Raw genomic sequence first — 20,931 nt, 5'->3', positions numbered from 1 at the left:
GTGCAGTGGTGCGATCTCGGCTCACTGCAAGCTCCGCCTCCCGGGTTCACGCCATTCTCCTGCCTCAGCCTCCCGAGTAGCTGGGATTACAGGCACATGGCAGCACACCTGGCTAGTTTTTTTTTTTTTCTTGAGACGGAGTTTTGTTCTTGTTGCCCAGGCTGGAGTGCAATGGCGCCATCTCGGCTCACTGCAACTTCTGCCTCCCGCATTCAAGCGATTCTCCTGCCTCAGCCTCCCGAGTAGCTGGGATTATAGGCGCCCGCCGCCACACTCGGCTAATTTTTGTATTTTTAGTAGAGACAGGGTTTCGCCATGTTGGCCAGGCTGATCTAAAACTCCTAACGTCAGATGATCCACCCGCCTTGGCCTCCCAAAGTGCTGGGATTACAAGCGTGAACCACTGTGCCCGGCCTAGTTTTTGTGTTTTTACTAGAGATGGGGATTCACCATGTTAGCCAGGCTGGTCTCGAATTCCTGACCTCAGGTGATCCAGCGACCTAGGCCTCCCAAAGTGCTGGGATTACAGGTTTGAGCCACCACACCTGGCCCTTTTCCTGATTTAATAGTGTTACCCGTTAAGGTTCTTCATTATGAGTAATAGACATTCTGGATGATTAGGCTGGACACGGTGGCTCATGCCTGTAATCCCAGCACTTTGGGAGGCTGAGGCGGGTGGATCACTTGAGACCAGGAGTTTGAGAAAGGAGTTATTAAAGAATATTTTGTAGCTCACATTGGAGAGCCTGCCTGGATAAAAGGCAGGGTAAGTGGTCAAAACTAGAACCAAAGTCATGCCCTAATGCCAGCTGGGCTAAGATGCTTATGCTTCTGGATTCCAGATTTTTGTGTATCCAGATGTTGACACATCTTTTCCATTTGGAAACTAATAGGCTTTTAAATTTGACATGTGTGTAACCAAATTTATCTTGCCCCTAAGCTTACATTCCTCTGTCTTCCCTATTTATTTCAGTATTCTGAATGTTCAGGTAACAATTTCGGTTCAATTATCTTTTCCCCTCTCTCTCTCTTTTTTTTTTTTTGTTGTTGTTTTTGAGATGGAGTCTCACTCTGTTGTTTAGGCTGGAGTGCAGTGGCACGATCTTGGCTCACTGCAATCTCCGCCTCCTGAGTTCAAGTGATTCTCCTGCCTCAGCTGGGTGTGGTGGCGTGTGCCACCACGCCCAGGTAATTTTTGGAATTTTAGTAGAGACGGGGTTTCACCATATTGGTAGTATTCACCAAAACTACCAGGATGGTCTTAATCTCTTGATGTCGTGATCCACCTGCCTCAGCCTCCCAAAGTGCTGGGATTACAGGTGTGAGCCACCATGCCCGGCCTACCCTCTTCTTTCAACCCACGTCTGATGCAGAATCATCCTTTGGGTCAACCTTAAAAATACATCCAGAATCCAGCCATTTTTCACACCTCCAATGCAACACCTTGGTCTAATCTACCGTCATCTCTTGCCTGGATTGCTGCATTTAGCCACTTTATGGATCACCTTGTTTCTGCCCTCTTGCTACCCCCAAGCCCCTTCAAGTTTAGTCTCACTACAGCAGTTGAAGTGATCCATTTTAGTGAAGTCAGTAACGTTTCTCCTTTGCTCAGATTCCTACAGTATCTTCCATGAGACTCAGAGTAAAAAAACAAAATTTACATGGCCCTGTGTGATCTGTCCCCTTCCACCCTACTCTTCTCCTTTGCCCCCTTTGTTCTAACAATTCTGGCCCCCTTGCTGTTCCTGGAAAACAGGTCACATACTAAGGGTCAAGAATCTAAATGACTTTAGATTTCTTAACAGCAAAACTGGAAACTAAAATGCATTGGCACAGTGGCTTCAAAATCCTGAAGGGAAATCATTACCAATCCAGCATTCTGTATCCAGCCAATCTCTCAATCAAGTTGGGGGAGTATGCTTTTGTAGAAAGTTCCTAGAGGATGAACTATTTTTCACTGAAATGAAGGCATAAGCCAAGAAAGAAGATTAGGAGTTTGAGTATAGAAAGCAGATCTAGCACAGATGAGAAACAAAGTACCTTTCAGGATGATGGTGAAAGGACATCCCAGGGTGGCAGCTGTGCATCAGGACTACAGGGAGCTGGCTTGGTTGCGGGGGAGTCGGGGGAGCGGGGTCACATGGCTCTGGGAGAGACTTCTTTAGAAAGATGAATTGGTACAATACCTGGTGAGTCTAGACATCTCGTGATCTAGGGAACTGTGAACAAGTTTTGAAAAGTCATAGAAACATGCAAAAAAGTGTACTAACTTTAAAGAAACACATGAAGTAGTACAGAAAAGAAAAAGTAATTACAGTATAGTTTACTGTGTGGCTCAACTGTGAAGAACATTTATATAGTTATAATAATGCGATAATTGAGTATTGAACTGAACAACTTTATGATACAACCATTATTAGGGGATGGAAAGTATACACGAGGTCAGGGAGAAGTAGATCTTCACACTCTATACTGTTACGTCTGTGGATATTGTTTAACATGGAAAAATCAAGAAGTTGCAATAGTGCATATTTGTATATAAAAGACATGGAGGTAAGCAGTAAAACAATCAGCTAAAAGTTGAAAATGGTTGCTTCTGGAGGGAGAAGTGGGTAGGAGGATGAAAAATTACTGTTTTTCAGAACAAACCTTACAGAACTGTTTGACTCTAAATTGTGTACATGAATAACTAAAACAATTAAAACTACCAAACAAAACAGAAAGCAAAACCTTTCAGTGAGTGCAAAAAGGAGGAATAGGTCTACTGAGTAGCTGGATCTGTTGTACCTCTTTTCCCTTCTATGCAATATAAAGTAACTGGCTTAGGCCTTTGCTACCAGGCTAAAACCACAAGAGTTGTTGTCTAAGACAAGTAGAAAACTTTTCTGGGGGAGGATTCCTAGTTGTATGTTAAGGACCAAGAGGGAAACCAAGGAAACCCCAGACTCTCTGCAGTGGTTGTAAATAAAGTAGGAAGGAAGAGAAAAAACGCTTGGTTTTGGAATGAAATGTACTATAAAGTCTTGTAATGAAGTCTTCCTCACTTTGAGAGTTAAGAGGCTCTTTAGCCTGCCTGCTTACTTCCTTGATTAGGGAAGCTGTTTGTATAGCCTAACTGTTCATTGAGCTAGTTCTTCACTAATGTGAGCAGAAAAACAGGCAAAGTAATTGAAGAAAATAAAAGGACCATGATGTAGTTAGAAGACAAGCTGAAATAAATACTTACAAACAGGAAAAATCATGAACATTATGGTTATAAATGCAGACTCGTACATGTTTGTTTTGTTGGGTTTAAATACCTCCAGTGACAGTCTGGCCAACATAGTGAAACCCTGTCTCTACTAAAAATACAAAAATTAGCTGGGTGTGGTGGTGGGCACCTATAACCCCAGCTACTCGGGAGGCCGAGGCAGGAGAATCGCTTGAACCCCAGAGGCGGAGGCTGCAGTGAGCTTAGATGATGCCACTCCAGCCTGGGCAACAGAGCAAGACTCCGTTTCAAAACAAAAAACAAAAACCACCAGTGACAATGACTTTCTGAAATGGAGGACAGGTCTTGGTAGAGCTTTAAATAAAACTAAGTACAATTTTTCCTGATTTAAATGCTAAAGTCCAGTTAAATTCCTTGAAAAGTCAATACCATCTAAAAATTACTTTATATTTTTCTGTCAGCTGAGGTTAGGTTATAGGCTCAGGGTTTTCATTTTTGTGAATGTCTGGTAGGACATTTTTAAGCCATGTAGGATGCAAGCCAATCACAACAACCAAAAACCTGCTTCTCAGATGTCCAGAACACCCTAAGGGAGTCATTTGGATGCATAGGGGAACCAATGAGAGGAGAAGTAGGCTAAAAAAAAAAAAAAGGAAACCTGGGCCAGCTACCGTGGCTCATGCCTGTAATCCCAGCACTTTGGGAGGCCAAGGAAAAGCAGATTGTTTGAGCCTAGGAGTTCAAGACCAGCCTGGGCAGTATGGCAAAATCCCGTTTCTACAAAAATTACAAAAATTAGCTGGGCATGTTGGCACACACCTATAGTCACAGCGACTTCAGAGGCTGAGGTCGGAGGATTGCTTGAGCCTGGGAAGCAAGGCTGCGATGAGGTGTGATTGCACCACTGTACTCCAGCCTGGGTGACAGTGAGAATGCAAAGCTATTATTAGAAATACAAAGAGAATTTGATAAACTGATATTTTAGAAGTATCAGAGAAATGCTAGCGAGTGCCATAAAAAGCCTTTGCAGGCGTGTGTATTGTTGAAGTCAGTACAATGTGTTTGTAAATACATAAAAAAGGTTCAAAGGGCTATACCTCAGACAGGGGTTGCAGTGGGGAGGGCATGAAGGGGGCCTAGTCCATTGAAAACCTCTGATGTAAGAACTAGGATTTCTTTTTACAGATGAGGAAACTGAAGTAAGTTACTTTTCCCAGGTGTTGGAACTGACCAGAGAGTGGCAGAGACATGTTCAATCCTGACCATTTAGCTTCAGGCTGTTTCTTCAGCATCGAGTTCTTCTCGGCTGATCTCCTTTAAGCACCTTAAAAAGCACTATATATGCATCTGGGTCCGGTGGCTCACGCCTGTAATTCCAGCACTTTGGGAGGCTGAGGCGAGCAGATCAGCTGAGGTCGGGAGTTCGAGACCAGCCTGACCAACGTGGAGAAAATAGCCAGGCATGGTGGCACATGCCTATAATCCCAGCTACTCAGGAGGCTGAGGCAGGAGAATCGCTTGGTCCCAGGAGGCGGAGGTTGCGGTGAGCTGAGATCACGCCATTGCACTCCAGTCTGGGCAATAAGAGCTAAACTCAAAGAAAACAAATAAAAAAAAGCACTATATATGCAATCAAGGGTGGGGTAGAGGAGTAGGAGGAAGGAACAGGAGGCATACTCTTCACTGTATTTTTATATTTTAAAACCATATGAATGCATTACCCACTCAAATAATTAACCTGAAAATAAAACTTCCTAAGCATCTCATACAGATATATACAAAAATTAGTAATTACAGGCCTGGCATGGTGACTCATGCCTGTGAACTCAGCACTCTTCCCAAAGGAGGCAGAGGCAGGCAGATCGCTTGAGTCTAGGAGTTTGAAACCAGCCTGGGCAACATGGCAAAACCCCTTCTCTACAGAAAATAAAAAAATTAGCCAGATGTGATGACGTCTGCCTGTAGTCCCAGCTACTCAGGAGGCTGAGGTGGGAAAATGGCTTGAGCCCAGGAGGCAGAGGTTGCAGTGAGCCAAGACTGTGCCACTGCACTCTAGCCTGGGCAACAGAGTGAGACACTGTCTCAAAACAAAAACAAAAACAAAAACAAAAACAAAATCGTAGTTACAGAAAACTTTTTCACTGAAGAAAAAAATCTTTAAATGCACCATAGTTATATGTACACTACAATGTAGCTGCTCAATAATTCATATAAAACTTTTCCTTACTTTGATTTATACATTGGTAGGATTTGTTCTTATCAGAATGTTTTAAAAAAATCTATAAAAATAAAAAAAAGTATCCTCTCATGAAGCTTTATGGGCACTAACAGTGGTTGACACTTCTCTTACTACTCACTCATCACTGCTTATATGTAAGTTTTAGTACAAAGAATATAAATCTGGCTGGGTTCACGCTCATAATCTCAGCATTTTGGGAGGCAGAGGTGGGAGGATTGTTTGAAGGCAGAATTTAGAAACCAGCCTGGGCCACAAAGTGAGACACCTTGTCTCAAAAAAAAAAAAAAAAAAAGACAAATGACTATCTTTCTGATCTATCTGTATTTTTCCTTTATTTTTATTTTAAGAGACAGGGTCTCATTGTGTCACCCAGGCTGGAGTGGAGTGGTGTGATAGTAGATCACTGCAGCCTTGAACTCCTGGGCTCAAGCGATCCTCCCACCTCAGCCTCTGGAGTAGCTGGTTCTACAGGTACACACCATTGTGCCTGGCTAATTTTTGTATTTTTTTTTTTTGTAGAGATGGGGTCTCACTGTGTTGTCTAGGCTGGTCTCACACACCTAGCCTCAAGCTTCCTCCTGTTCCACCCTCCTTAAGTGCTAAGATTACAGTTGTGAGCCACCTCACTAAGCTTCTCTATGTTATTATAGGGGTATTTTAAAGTACACATTATAGGGCTGGGTGGGGTGGCTTACGCCTGTAATCCCAGCACTTTGGGAGGCTGAGGCAGGCAGATCACTTGAGGCCAGGAGTTTGAGACCAGCCTGGCCAACATGGTGAAACCCTGTTGTTAGTAGTCTCTACTAAAAATACAAAATTTAGCTGGGCATGGTGGCAGGTACCTGTAATCCCAGCTACTTGGGAGGCTGAGACATGAGAATCACTTGAGTCTGGGAGGTGAAGGTTGCAGTGATCTGCTGTCACACCACTGCACTCCATCCTGGGAGACAGGGAGACTGTCTAAAAAAAAAAGGTACACGTTATAAACTAATAGTGTTTAAGTTCAAGACTGATATGATTGCAGTACAAAGAATGCCCGTTTTGGGGTGCTGGTGACAAGGTTTTACTCACTTGGCATGGGTCCTTCCTATGATTTAATTACATCATTGAGTTACAGCGAGTGTTAGACTATTCTTAATGCAGTTGTATTTTGCCAGGTGTATGTATGCTTCTGTTTGTCTCAGGAATGTTCAGAAACACTTAAAAAATTGAGGTATTATCTCACATCATGGACTTTTTTCTTTCCTAATCTAATGCAGTTGGCCCTTCGTACCTGTGCTCTCTGGATTCGTGGATTTAGTCAACTGTAAATCAAAAATATTTTTAAAATAATAATACAAATAATAAAACAATAGCATAACCACTGTTTACGTAGCCTGTACATTGTATTAAGTATTGTAAGTAACCTAGAGACAATTTGTCTGTGGGAGGATGTTCATAGATTGTATGTAAATACTATACAATTTTATATAAAGGATTCAAGTGTCTGGATTTGGAATCTGAGGGGGATTCCTGGAACCAAGCCCCTGTAGATGCCGAGGGATAACTGTACTTTAATTAGAGATTTAGTGCTTTATAATACTGGCAAAAAGGACTCAAAAAGGTAGATAAGAATAGATGAATTCTTTCTTTCAATGACGGTGAATCTCTTTCAGTGACAATCTGGGTATCTTCATCATGTTGCATATAATTCTGTGTTATTTAATAGGGAAAATGCCCCGTGATAACTATGGATTTTTTTTTTTTTTTTTTTTTTTTTTTTTTTGAGGCAGAGTCTCGCCCTGTCTCCCAGGCTGGAGTGCAATGGCGCTATCTGGGCTCACAGTAACCTACGCCTCCTGGGTTCAAGCAATTCTCCTGCCTCAGCCTCCCAAGTAGCTGGGATTACAGGCGCCTGCCACCATGCCTGGCTAATTTTTGTATTTTTAGTAGAGACGGGGTTTGGCCTTGTTGGTCATGCTGGTCTTGAACTCCTGACCTCAGGTGATCCGCCTGCCTCAGCCTCCCAAAGTGCTGAGATTACAGGCCTGAGCCACCACGCCCAGGTGCTAACTATGGATTTTTAGTGATGTAGTAGTAGAATACTAGTATAAGTATAGAAAGTTGCCTACACAAAACCCCTGTCTAATCATAAATCATTCTTTTTTGTTTTTTGAGTCAGAGTTTTGCTCTTGTTGCCCAGGCTGGAGTGCAACGGCGTGATCTCGGCTCGCCGTAACTTCCGCCCCCCAGGTTCAAGCACCTCTCCTGCCTCAGCCTCCTGAGTAGCTGGGATTACAGGCATGTGCCACCACACCCATCTAATTTTGTATTTTTAGTAGAGGCGGGGTTTCACCATGTTGGTCAGGCTGGTCTCAAATTCCCAACCTCAGGTGATCTGCCCGCCTTGGCCCCACAAAGTGCTGGCATTACAGGTGTGAGCCACCATGCCTGGCATAAATTATTCTTTTAAGTTGTCTGGTATTCTTTATAAAACAAGAAAAAGAAAAATCAGGTATTTCCTTGTAACTACTTTAGTGTTCTTTTTTTTTTTTTTTGAAACGGAGTCTCACTCTGTTACCTGGGTTGTAGTGCAATGGCGCTATCTCGGCTCGTTGCAACCTCTGCCTCCTGCATTCACGCGATTCTCCTGTCTCAGCATCCCGAGTAGCTGGGATTACAGGTGCACGCCACCACACCTGGCTAATTTTTTGTATTTTTAGTAGAGACAGGGTTTCACTATGTTGGCCAGATTGGTCTTGAACTCCTGACCTTGTGATCCACCCACCTCGGCCTCTCAAAGTGCTAGGATTACAGGCGTGAGCCTCCGTGCCCGGCTGCGTACTATTCTTTTTTAAAAAGTAACTCATATCCTTATACCAGTGAAAACAACCTGGAGCAGAGGTTTTTCTTCCATTGAAATAATTTGCTTCTGGCTTCACCCTCTTCTCCTGTTGCTCTGCTTCACTGGCTGTCTTGGTATATAGTTTCTTCTATTAATGATAGGAATTCTAGAAAGAGAGAGCAGATGGATTTAGAAATGTGAACTTGGATTATGCTCATGTGTTTTTCCTGTTCTGTTGGAATCTAAGATTTTGGAATGCAAGTAATCCTCTTTATTTTTATGTTTTAATTGTTGAGCTCTGTATTTCAACTCTTAATCTAAACAGCATAACTAAAACTTCTACATCTTTATTGAAATTTGTTTCTGGGCCAGGCGCAGTGGCTCACGCCTATAATCCCAGCACTGTGGGAGGCTGAGGTGGGCGAATCATTTGAGGTCAGGAGTTTGAAACCAGCCTGGTCAACATGGTGAAAACCCATCTCTGCTAAAAATACAAAAATTAGCCGGATGTGGTGGTGGGCACCTGTAATCCCAGTTACTTGAGAGGCTGAAGCAGGAGAATTGCTTGAGCCCGGGAGGCGTAGGTTACACTCTGCAGAGATTGTGCCATTGTACTCCAGCCTGGGTGACAGAGCGAGACTCCGTCTCAAGAAAAAATAAAATACATTTGTTTCTGTAATAAAGTACTGTAAAAACATGTGATTTGGGAGACCCTTGGTCAGATGCCTTTTTATAGGCCTGAATGCCCTGTAAATTGTGATGTCTACTATACTTACATAAGTCGCTTTAAGGCCCGTTGGACCTTTCCTGGAAGAAAAATATCTGTGTCTGGAAGGTTTCTTTGAGAGACTTCTCTATGCAGCAAATGTATTTTTGCTAGTTATGTTAAAACTTTTGTAAAATATTTTTCTTTCTTTGTTTTTGTTTCTATTTTTAAAATATTTAATTATATAAATAATATATGAACATGTACTTTCAAAAAATATCAGTACATTAAAAGTAAGGCTGAACTCCCTTCTCCATACTTAGCTTTTATTTCCTATGTTCCCAGATGAATTGGTTTGTATTTTCCCAGATCTTTTTAAGAAATATGTTTTTAGATACTATGGAATATGTGTATTTTCCTCAATTTAATAGTATTTTGCATTTTTCATGTTGCTATGATAGCTTTTTTAATCGTGTGATAACTTTTGAGTTTTATTTTAATCAATAAGGAAATTTCAGTGGACTACTTTGTTTCAAATCTTAATCATTTTTTAAAATCAATATCCAGGCACTAGAAGACATAGAAGGCACATAGCCTTCTATGGTTAGCAATACAATTGGTCTTACCAATTTTGAACTGTGTATTTAGGCTGTAAAGTTATGTTTTATTTATTTATTTAGAATAGAGATGGGGGTCTCTCTATGTTTCCCAGGCTGGTCTCAAACTCCTGGCTTCAGGCAATCTTCCCTTCTTGACCTCCCAAAGTGCTGGGATTACAGGCGTGAGTCACCACCCTCAGCCAACAGTTTCTTGTGTATTATTCCCATTATTATTATTGTATAACAAATTTCCCCAAAACTTAATTCCTTAGAACTAAGTTCATGAACTAACTTCGTTCACTAAGCTGACAGACTGTGTCTGGAATTCACACAGCTTGTCTGCTGATCATTGTTTGTGTTCTTAGCTAGAAGACATAGAAGTTGAGGGCAGGAAGTATCTGGAAGCTTGGTTACTCACTGTCTGATAGTTGATGCTGGTGAGTGGCTGGAACCTTAGCCGGTATTCTCAGAATGTCTACATAGGGCCTTTTCATGTGGCTGCTTGGCCTCCTCACAGCATGGTGGCTTGGTTCCAAGGGAGAGCATCCCTCCTGAGAGGAGATGGGGGAGGGAGAGAACTTAGTCTAAGAAGTCACAACACCTTTCCTGTATTCTTGGTGTAGCAGTCACGAGCCTGTCCAGGTTCAAGAGGAGGGCAAATAGATTTCTCTCCTTCCTTCCTCCCCCCTTCCTTTCTTCTTCCTTCTTCCTCCTTTCTTCTTTCTTTGACAGGGTCTTGCTCTGTCACCCAGGATGGAGTGCAATGGCTTAACCATAGCCTGGGCTCAAGCATTCCTCCTGCCTTGACCTCCCAAAGTGTTGGGATTACAGGCATGAGCCACAGAGTCTGGCCAGATTTCACCTCTCAATGGGGAGTGGCAAGATTCTAGAAGAGCATTTTTGACTTTAAAATAATTCTGTGTCTGTTTTTTGTGGCTGTTTTTGGAAAATATGGATAGACACATACATCTTTCTAGAACTTTTTTTTTTTTTTTTTTGAGATGGAGTCTTGCTCTGTCTCCTAGGCTGGAGTGCAGTGGCGAGATCTCGGCTCACTGCAAGCTCCACCTCCCAGGTTCATGCCATTCTCCTGCCTCAGCTTCCCAGGTAGCTGGGACCACAGGTGCCTGCCACCACGCCCGGCTAATTTTTTGTATTTTTAGTAGAGACGGGGTTTTACTGTGTTAGCCAGGATAGTCTCCATCTCCTGACCTCGTGATCCACCCATCTCGGCCCCCCAAAGTGCTGGGATTGCAGGCGTGAACCACCGCGCCCAACTCCTTCTAGAAATTTAATATGCATATGTGATGTATATAGTTTATATTTTTGTTTTACATAGAAGGCATCATAGTATATATACATGCTATGGACTAAATGTTTGTGTACCTACCCCCCAAAATTCATATGTTGAATCCCTAATTCCCAACGTGCTGACATTTGGAGGTGGGACCTTTGGAAGGTAATGAGTTCATGAGGGTAGAGGCCTTGTGATAGGATTAGTGCCCATATTAGAAGAGACAGAAAAGAGATGATCCTCTTCTCTACCATGTGAGGATGGAGCAAGAAGACCTCTATCTGCAAGCCTGTAAGAGGACCCGTACCAGGAACCAAATCAGCTAGAACTTCGATCTGGGATTTCCCAGCCTTCATAATTGTCAGAAATAAATGTTTGTGTGTAAGCTACCTGGCCCATAGTATTTGTTGTTGCAGCCTGAACTAAGACAAAAAGTGTCACTAAAAAGTGGGATGCTACTATAACAAATACCTAAAAATGGGGAAGTGACTTTGCAACTGTGTAATGGATATAGGCCGGAAGGATTTTTAAGTGTATGCTAGAACAAGCTGATATTTGCTGTGAGGGACTGTTGGTAGAAATAAGGGCATTAAAGGTGATTTTGGAGAGGGCTCAGCAAGAAGAGAGGAGAATGGTAGAGGAAGCTTCCATCTTACATAATACATAAATAATCATGTACAGAATTTTAGTAGAAAATAAAGGCCATTCTGATATGGTCTTAGAAATGAAGAACGTTACTGGACAATGGAGAAAAGGCAATCTTTGTTACAAAGCAGCAAAGAACTCAGCTGAATTATGTTTGTGTTCTAGTGTTTTCTAGGTGGGAGGTAGAACTTGTGAGTGACGAAATTGGATATTTAGCTGAGGAGATTTCTAAGCAAAATGTTGAAGGAATAGCTTGGTTCCTCCTGATTGTTTATAGCAAAAATTGAAAAGAGGGAAGCCAATCGAAGATGGAATTATTAAGCAAAAAGGAACCACAACTTAGATTTGGAAAATTCTCAGCCTGTCCACATAACAAAAAGAAAGTTCACAAGAGAACACTAAAGGTAGTGTTTCCCTTTGGAGTAGACAAAATCAGCATCACTAGTACCACTGTTTTCTCCAAGTAAGAGAAAATTGAGATACATTGTAAATTAGGCCTCTCTGCTTAAGAGTTGCATCAAAACCGTGAGATTCTCAAGTTGGGTGTGGTAGCACACACCTGTGGTACCAGCTACTTGGGAGCCTGGGGCGGGAGGATTGCTTGAGCCGGGGAAGTATAGGCTGCAGTGAGCTGTGATTGTGCTGCTGCACTCCAGCCTGGGCACCAGAGCAAGACCTTGTCTCTTAAAAAACAAACAAAACCCCCCAAAACTAAAATTCTCCTGTTTTACTGGATACTGGATACATGGTTTCTGAATGCTTTAAAAGACTACGATTTACCTGTCATAGGTGTTTGAATTCAACATATTGAATATATATCCCAGCACACTTTGCTTTGCCAAACACCTTAAGTCCTGGACTAGGAATGTGGCTGTGATACTTTGGCATTTCATTATTCAGAGCCTAGAGCATAGCCTGTTTGTGAATATGAGGAATGTAGCCGTCAAGCACAGAAGAGAAGGATCCAACACCAGCTCTTGGCAAGATGTCTCAAAGACTCACCGTAGCTTGGTCTAAGATGAAGTTGCTTTTCTTAGCCAGGATCCTGATAATTTCATTCTTGATTGTGTTTGTGAGTATGTGTACACAGGCACTCATTTTTCGTTTAAAACTGAAAGGAGGCCAAGCACAGTGGCTCACACCTAAATCCCAGCACTTTGGGAGGCCGAGGAAGGAGGATCACTTGAGATAATGAGTTCAAGACCAGCCTGGCCAACATAGTGAAACCCTATCTCTCCTAAAAATACAAAAATTAGCCGGGCATGATGGTGCACATCTGTAATCTCAGCTACTTGGGAAGCTGAGGCAGGAGAATCACTTGAATCCAGAAGGCGGAGGTTGTGGTGAGCCAAGATTACACCACCGTACCCCAGCCTGGGACACAGAGCCAGACTCCGTCTCAGAAAAAAAAAAAAAAAAAAAAAGGCTAAAAAGGCTCCTGTCTACCCAGCAGTGAGCTAAAGACTGTATCCTTTTCTACTGAAAGGCATAATTTGACTCCTGCTTTTCCAGCTCCCTTTACCTAGGAAAAATACTTAAGAACCAACATACTTTCCATATTAAACTGGCATAATTTCTCTAATTACCAATTGTGTGTGAGTAATTGGTTCTATAGATACTTATATAGCAGGAAAGAGTATAGATACATTACTCTTTTAGCATCAAAGGGAAGGCTCCTCCTCTTCCTGGTAGAAGGAGGAGAGATTAGTGCTGAAGAAAAACACTGGTCATGTTCATCTTAAAGACTACTGAGTGACGGCCGGGTACAGTGGCTGACACCTGTAATCCCAGCACTTTGGAAGGCCGAGGTGGGTGGATCACGAGGTCAGGAGATCGAGACCATCCTGGCTAACACAGTGAAACCCCGTCTTTACTAGAAATGGAAAAAATTAGCCGGGCGTGGTGGCGGGCACCTGTAGTCCCAGCTACTCGGGAGGCTGAGGCAGGAGAATGGCTTGAACCCGGGAGGCGGAGCTTGCAGTGAGCCGAGATGTGCCACTGCACTCCAGCCTGGGTGACAGAGCGAGACTCTGTCTCAAAAAAAAAAAAAAAAGACTACTGAGTGACAGGCTGGGTGCAGTGGATCACACCTGTAATCCCAGCACTTTGGGAGGCCAATGTGGGTGGGTCACAAGGTAAGGAGTTCGAGACCAGCCTGACCAACATGGTGAGGACCAAATAAGATAATAAATTAAAGTTGTTAGTATAGTATTTAGCATATAGCAAGTTCCCAGAAATATTTATTACAATTGCCCAACACAGTGGTGCACACCTGTGTTCTGTTACTCAGGAGGCTGAGGCAGGAGGATCACTTGAGTCCAGGAATTTGAGACTAGCCTGGGCAACATAGTGAGACCCTGTATCTAAAAATAAATAAATAATTTTTAAAAATTGTTGCAACAGTTGCGATTATGTGGAAGTCTGCATATCTTAAGACTAGAAAAGAATACATAGTAATGATAATTGTATTAAGGCAGTAAGTAAATCCACATTAACTTCTGTTTGTAATCCCAGCACTTTGGGAGGCCGAGGTGGGTGGATTGCTTGAGTTTAGGAATTTGAGACCAGCCTGGACAACATAGACCCTGTTTCTATTTCATTAAAATTAATTTTTAAAAAAATATTTTCTTCACTGGGCTTGGTGGCACATGCCTGTAATCCCAGCACTTTGGCAGGTGGAGGCTGGCAGATCGCTTGAGCTCAGGAGTTCAAGACCAGCCTAGGTAATATGATGAAATCCCATCTCTACAAAAAGTACAAAAATGTGGCACCTGTAGTCCCAACTACTTGGGAGGCTGAGGCAGGAGGATTGTTTTGAGCTGTGATTACGCCACTCATCTCTAGCCTGAGTAACAAAGTGAGACTCTTTAAAAAAAAAAAAACCTGCTTTCTCATTCTTATTCAAACAAGACTAGTGTTTTTGTTTTTGTTTTTATTTTGAAACAAGGTCTACCGCCACCAGGTCTGGCTAATTTTTCTATTTTGTAGAGATGAGAGTTTCGCCATGTTGCCCAGTCTGGTCTCAAACTCCTAGGCTCAAGCGATCCTCCTACCTCAGCTTCCCAAAGTGCTAGGATTACAGGCACGAGCCACCGTGCCTGGCTCCAAACATCGAATAATTTACAAAATGATTCGTTTAGTTGTTAATTCCAATAATTGTTTAGTTGAGGTCATAATTTGTATGGCACAGTAATAAAAGCTAACATTTCTTGAGTGATTACTGCATTTCATATCTGTTACCCATTTTAATTCTCACTAGTACTCTTAGATATAGGTGATATTATATCCCCATTTTACCAGACGAGGAAACTGAAGCTTAGAGGTGTTAAATTACTTGCCCGAAGGTCTTGAAACTTAGAAACTTGCAGGGCCAGGTGCTATGGCTCTCACCTGTAATCCTAGCACTTTGGGAGGCCGAGGCAGGCAGATTGCCTGAACTCAGGAGTTCGACACCAGCCTGGGCAACACAGTGAAACCCTGTCTCTACTAAAATACAAAAGAAATTAGCTGGGCATGGCGGCATGCACCTGTAGGGAGGCTGAAGCAGGAGAATTGCTTGAACCCGGGAGGTGGAGGTTGCAGTGAGCTGAGGTCGTGCCACTGCACTCCAGCCTGGGCGACAGAGTGAGACTCATCTCTAAAAGGAAAAAAAAAAAAAAAAAAAAAGTTGCAGAACCAGACTTTAAATCTAGGCCTGTCATTCTGCAGAGCCATGCTGAACCAGCTAAGCACTACTGCACCATAGTTGCCGTCCCAAACAATTGCAAGTGTGGCTTACTACTCTAATGGAGAGGGTGTAGTTAGTAATGAGACTAACTTGGAAAGTTATATGCCCCTCATTCTCTTTACTATTTATTCATCTCTATATTAAGGTTTATGAGATTTTCATTTTTAAACATCCTAAAAGTTCTCAGCATAGGTTGTATGCTCATAAAAGGATGGTTTATAATATAGATAGATGGGCCTTTTCTTTTTTAACTTTCTTTCTAAAATTGATAATCACATGATTTTAAAACTATATAAAAAGATAGACATTGAAAAATTTAGCTTCTATTTCTGTCACTCTTCTCTACTCCCCCATTGTACCTTCACTCATAACTCCTTTTATTGGTTTCTTATCTATCCAACCACTGATTCTTTGTGCTTCCTTTCAAAGATGCATTTTCTACAAATAGAATCTGTTTTTTTTTTCCTTTATCTGCTTCTAATTTTCAATGAGAAGAAAAATCTCTTTAACAAAGGTTTACTCTTCTAGTTCTGTACGGTTCAGCACTTTCCCTTTGGGATGCCTAATTATATATTGGTAGCAAGAATTTGTGTCATGGGTGGTTTTTTAAAAATTATTTAATTTAGGCCGGGCGCGGTGGCTCAAGCCTGTAATCCCAGCACTTTGGGAGGCCGAGACGGGTGGATCACAAGGTCAGGAGATCGAGACCATCCTGGCTAACCCGGTGAAACCCCGTCTCTACTAAAAAATACAAAAAACTAGCCGGGCGAGGTGGCGGGCGCCTGTAGTCCCAGCTACTCGGGAGGCTGAGGCAGGAGAATGGCGTAAACCCGGGAGGCGGAGTTTGCAGTAAGCTGAGATCCGGCCACTGCACTCCAGCACTCCAGCCTGGGCAACAGAGCGAGACTCTGTCTCAAAAAAAAAAAGAAAAAAATTATTTAATTTAAGTGGGTCAGTTGCAACAGATCACAGTATATTTGAAAATTATTTTGGGTAGGAAAAAAAGTAGACAGTCCCTCAGAGTATTCTGTGTTTGTGTATGATTTTGAAGATACACTCTTGGACAGCATTCATTAAAAACCAAAACATGGTGAGCAGGTGTGGTGGCTCATGCCTGTAATTCCAGCACTTTGGGAGGCTGAGGCAAGTGGATCACCTTTGGTCAGGAGATCAAGACCAGCCTGGACAACATGGTGAAAGCCCATGTCTACTAAATATACAAAAAAATTATCTGGGTGTGGGGGTGGGCGCCTGTAATCCCAGGTACTCAGGAGGCTGAGGCAGGAGAATCGCTTGAACCTGGGAGGCAGAGGTTGCAGTGAGCTGAGATCGCACAATTGCCCTCCAGCCTGGGCAACAAGAGTGAAACTCTAATAATAATAATAATAACCAAAACATGGTTCGTCACTAGACTGGTCAACATAGTAAGACCCTACAAAATGATTTTTTAAAAATTTCTACAAAATGATTTTTAAAAAATTACCCAGGCGTGGTGGTACACACCTGTAGTGCCAGCTGCTCAGGAGGATGAGGCAGGAGGATCACTGGAGCCCAGGATGGCACCACTGCACTCCAGCCTAGGCAACAGAGTGAGACCCTGTCTCAAAAAACAAAACAAAACAAAACATGATTTTTTGTTTGTTTGTTTTCAGGCAAGGTCTTACTGTGTCACCCAGGCTGGAGTGCAATGGTGCCATCTTGGCTCGCTGCCACCTTCACCTCCCAGACTCAGGTGATCCTCTTGCCTCAGCCTCCTGAATAGCTGGGACTACAGGCATACACCACCACACCTGGCTAATTTTTGTATTTTTTGTAGACATGGGGTTTTGCTGTGTTACCCAGGCTGGTCTTGAATGCCTGAGCTCAAACAATCCACCTGCCTCAGCCTCCAAAGTGTGGGATTACAGGCGTGAGCCACTGCACCCGGCCAAAACATGATCTTTCTAATAATTATTGTCCACTTTTGTTGAAGTCTAATAGCTAACTTCCCTTTCTTATTCATTGTAGTTACGGCAGTCCCAGTCTTACTGCACAGACACAGAGTGTCTTCAGGAATGTAAGTACCGCTGAGACAGGAGGAAGGATGGCACTGGGGGCGGAATTAGAGGCCAGATGCCTGTGAATATTTGTCAGAATGTATTCTTACATTGCCTATTCTGGTGGTTACCAAAAAAAAAAAAAAAAAAGACTGACACAAAAGAAAGAAATTATTCTCATAGTTTGCTCTTTAATAAGAAAATGGTTCTCCGTAATGTATTTGCTACTTGTCTATTTCGTTCTTTAACTTAAAATTTTTTTTCATGACTCAAAAACCCTGTTTATTGCAGAACATTATAAAATAAGTATGAGGAAAAAAATGGCTGGGTGCGGTGGCTCACACCTGTAATCCTGGCACTTTGGGAAGCTGAGGCGGATCACTTGAGTCCAGGAGTTCGAGATCATCCTGGGCAACATGGGGAAACCCTGTCTCTACAAAAAATACAAAAATTAGTGGGGTGTGGTGGTGCACAACTGCAGCCCCAGCTACTCCTGAGGCTGAGGTGGGAGGATCACCTGAGCCGGGGGAGGTTGAGGCTGCAGTGAGCTGTGATGGCACCACTGCACACCAACCTGGGTGACGGAGTGAGACCCAGTCTCAAAAAAAAAAAAAAAAAAAGAAAGGAAAAGAAAGAACTTCCAGAATACTTAATGATAACCACTGTTGACAAATTCGGTATATCCTAGTCTTTTTTCTTGGTAAATATGTCTATAACAGGGCACTGTGGGCAGGTGTAACTGGGGCATCAAAGCTGCTTGCGCAAACCATTCACTCTCTTCCTAACATCTATTTGCATCTGTTGGCAGGCTTGAGAATTCTTTTTTGTTTTTTTTAAGAGACAGTGTCTTACTTTGTCGCCCACACTGAGAGCGGTGGTGCGATTATGGCTCACTGCAGCCTTGACCTCCCAGGCTCAAGTGATCCTCCCACCTCAGCCTCCCTAGTAGGTGGGACTACAGGGATGCACCACCATGCATGGCTAATTTTTCAGAATTTTCTGTAGAGTCAAGGCCTTCCCATGTTGCCCACACGAGTCTCGAACTCCTGGGATCAAGTGATCCTTCTGCCTCGGCTTCCCAAAGTGCTGGGATTACAGGCGTAAGCCAGCATGCCCGGCCACTGAGAACTTCTTAGGGGAGGAGGCCATTCTCTTCCATGTGTGGAAACTTGGGGTGGCTGTGGAGTTCATTCCTTTGGCTCTGACATTCACATGCGTATCAGGGAATTTGGCAGTGGAGAAGTTTCTCCACATGGCTTTATGGGCAGTAGTGATGGTAAAGTGAGAATCAGTGGAAAGATGAATACTGCATGGTATATGTAGGTGACAGACTTGGTGGCCATTATGTGACACATCTTTTTTCAGGATACTTAGAAATATTTTGAGAGATGCTTTAAGGGGAACTAGTAAAATAGTATTTAAACCAATCCAGTCTTGTATCAGAAGACTGCAAGAAGGAAAGTATGACATTCACAGGATGGTGAAGCCTGGCATAATTAGATTTCATATAAACTTACAGAAATGGGATCACATTGTATGTGTTATTTTTCACTACTTATAAAATATCAACATATATTTGTCTTACTATTTATTGAGCCAGGCATTGTGGCGTGCTCCTGTAGTCCCACCTACTTGGGAGACTGAGGCAGAAGGATCACTTGAGCTCAGGAGTTTGAGGCTGCAGTGAGCTATGATCATGCTACTGCACTCCAGCCTGGATGACAAAGTGAGATCCCATCTCAAAAAGAAAAAAATTATTGATTAAATAATAATTCATTGTGGGGAAGCGCCAGTGTTTAAATGATTTCCTTTTACTAGAATCTTAGGTTACTGATACATTTTTTGCTATTATAAACAACACTTGAACATTCTTTGTGTGCATATGTTGGGGAGGACAAATAATTTTTTCTTCAACCTCAGAGTTCTTTGCTGAGACACCTTATAACAAAGGATAGATTGCCGGGCGCGGTGGCTTATAATCCTAGAATTTTGGGAGGCAGAGGCAGGCAGATCAGTTGAGGCCAGGAGTTTGAGACCAGCCTGGCCAACATGGAAACCCTGTGTCTACTAAAAATACAAAAATTAGCTGGGCGTGGTGGCACGTGCCTGTAGTCCCAGCTACTCTGGAGGCTGAGGCACCAGAATCACTCGAACCCAGGAGGCACAGGTTGCAGTAAACTGAGATCACACCACTGCACTCCAGCCTGGGTGACAGAGCAAGACCCTCTCAAAAAAAAAAAAAAAAAAAAAAAGAAACTGGGAAAGTAAATATTTGGGAGGAAACTAATGGAGTAAGGTTTGCAGACTCCTCTGGTGCTGTCTCTGGGCTATTAAGTGTAGAGTTGTTTTGTATCCTACCTTTAGGCAGAAAAGAGGGGAATAGAGAGAGCTTTTCTTCTATTTGCTACTTCCTAATTGCCTACAGCTCAAAAATAATTCTTTCTTTCTTTTTTTTTTTGATACGGAGTCTTGCTTTGTTGCCCAGGCTGGAGTGCAGTGGCGCAGTGTCAGCTCACTGCAACCTCCGCCACCCAGGTTCAAGCAATTCTAGTGCCTCAGCCTCCCAAGTAGCTGGGATTACAGGCATAAGCCACCATGCCTGGCCTCTCAAAAATAATTTCTATGTGAAAGAGGCATATTTTGGAGTGATACGTTCTGGTTTTCTTCACACATTTTAAGGCTATTTACATATTGCCAAATTGCATTTATTAATAGGTTAGTTGCTGATGTGTAACATCTCCGAAGCAGAGCTGCCAGTTTATTATGTATATGAAACTAAAACAAGAAACAGTAAGGTCATCTTAAAGAGACTTGTATACATTATGATTTTTATTACTTTGTGAACTGGGTGTCCCATCAAATTCCACAGATATAACAACTTAGAGAAGTGGGAGCTAGTGCAGTGCCTAGCCTAAAGTAGAACTTTGGTCAGAACTTAGTCCATTTGGGCGATATATATGCCTTCAAGACAAGAAAGCAATAGAAACATGCATTGTTAGGACAATGGGTGGTGGTTCCCTCCCTCCAGACTTCTTTATGTTACTTCTCCAGTAGCATTCATTAACCTGCAGTGTACAGCTCAAATATTTGCCTCAACAGGTAAAGCTAAAACCTGTTTTCCTAGTTGAAAATAATTTTATTGAACCTCCCCATGGGAAAACAGGTGTTTATTACCTGTGCGGCTTTTGTGACTCTTGAACCAGCCCCACCTATAACCAAATATATTCATTCCTGTAGGTAAAATGTGACTTTCTAACTCTAAAAAGAAAGGTGAAACTTTGAACGTTCATTTAGGCATATCGGCAAGTTTTTCTTTCCCTCCAATTCTTTTAGCAGTTGGTAAAAATCCTTTCTGAGAGCTAGGCTTTTAAATGGTTAAACAGTAGTTTACTGTGAGGGATAGAATTATTTTTCTTATATTCTAAATTTTCTCCAGTGAGCTTATACTTTTTTCTTAAAATAATAAAACATATATTTTGTAGCTATCTTTATATTTAGATACATGTGTTACTATTCAATTGGAAAAAGTTATTTTTTAAAATTAAATATGTGTTTTAAGCTTGTGGGAATTGGAGGCTTCATAAGAATTGAAATAAGCCTTGAAGAAATATATGTTTTATTCTCTTCTCCTGACTTGTTTTTTACATTGG

At 42.3% G+C, this 20,931-nt stretch overlaps 1 protein-coding gene across 5 annotated transcripts in view; it reads left to right on the top strand.

The window, feature by feature from the left end:
- Positions 1–20,931, top strand: part of SMIM14 (small integral membrane protein 14) — a 78,194-nt gene that overhangs the window by 36,994 nt on the left and 20,269 nt on the right. For all 5 annotated transcript variants that reach the window (XM_011983559.1, XM_011983563.1, XM_011983561.1 and 2 more), the window contains one exon: positions 17,253–17,301. In XM_011983559.1, coding sequence (XP_011838949.1) covers positions 17,253–17,301 — 49 coding nt within the window. The remainder of the gene's footprint in view (positions 1–17,252; positions 17,302–20,931) is intronic.

This window comes from Mandrillus leucophaeus, unplaced genomic scaffold, assembly GCF_000951045.1.
Source record: "Mandrillus leucophaeus isolate KB7577 unplaced genomic scaffold, Mleu.le_1.0 Scaffold251, whole genome shotgun sequence".
Lineage (NCBI taxonomy): Eukaryota > Metazoa > Chordata > Mammalia > Primates > Cercopithecidae > Mandrillus > Mandrillus leucophaeus.
The sequence above is the reverse complement of the archived record's forward strand: the minus strand, read 5'-3'. Positions and strand labels throughout refer to the sequence as shown.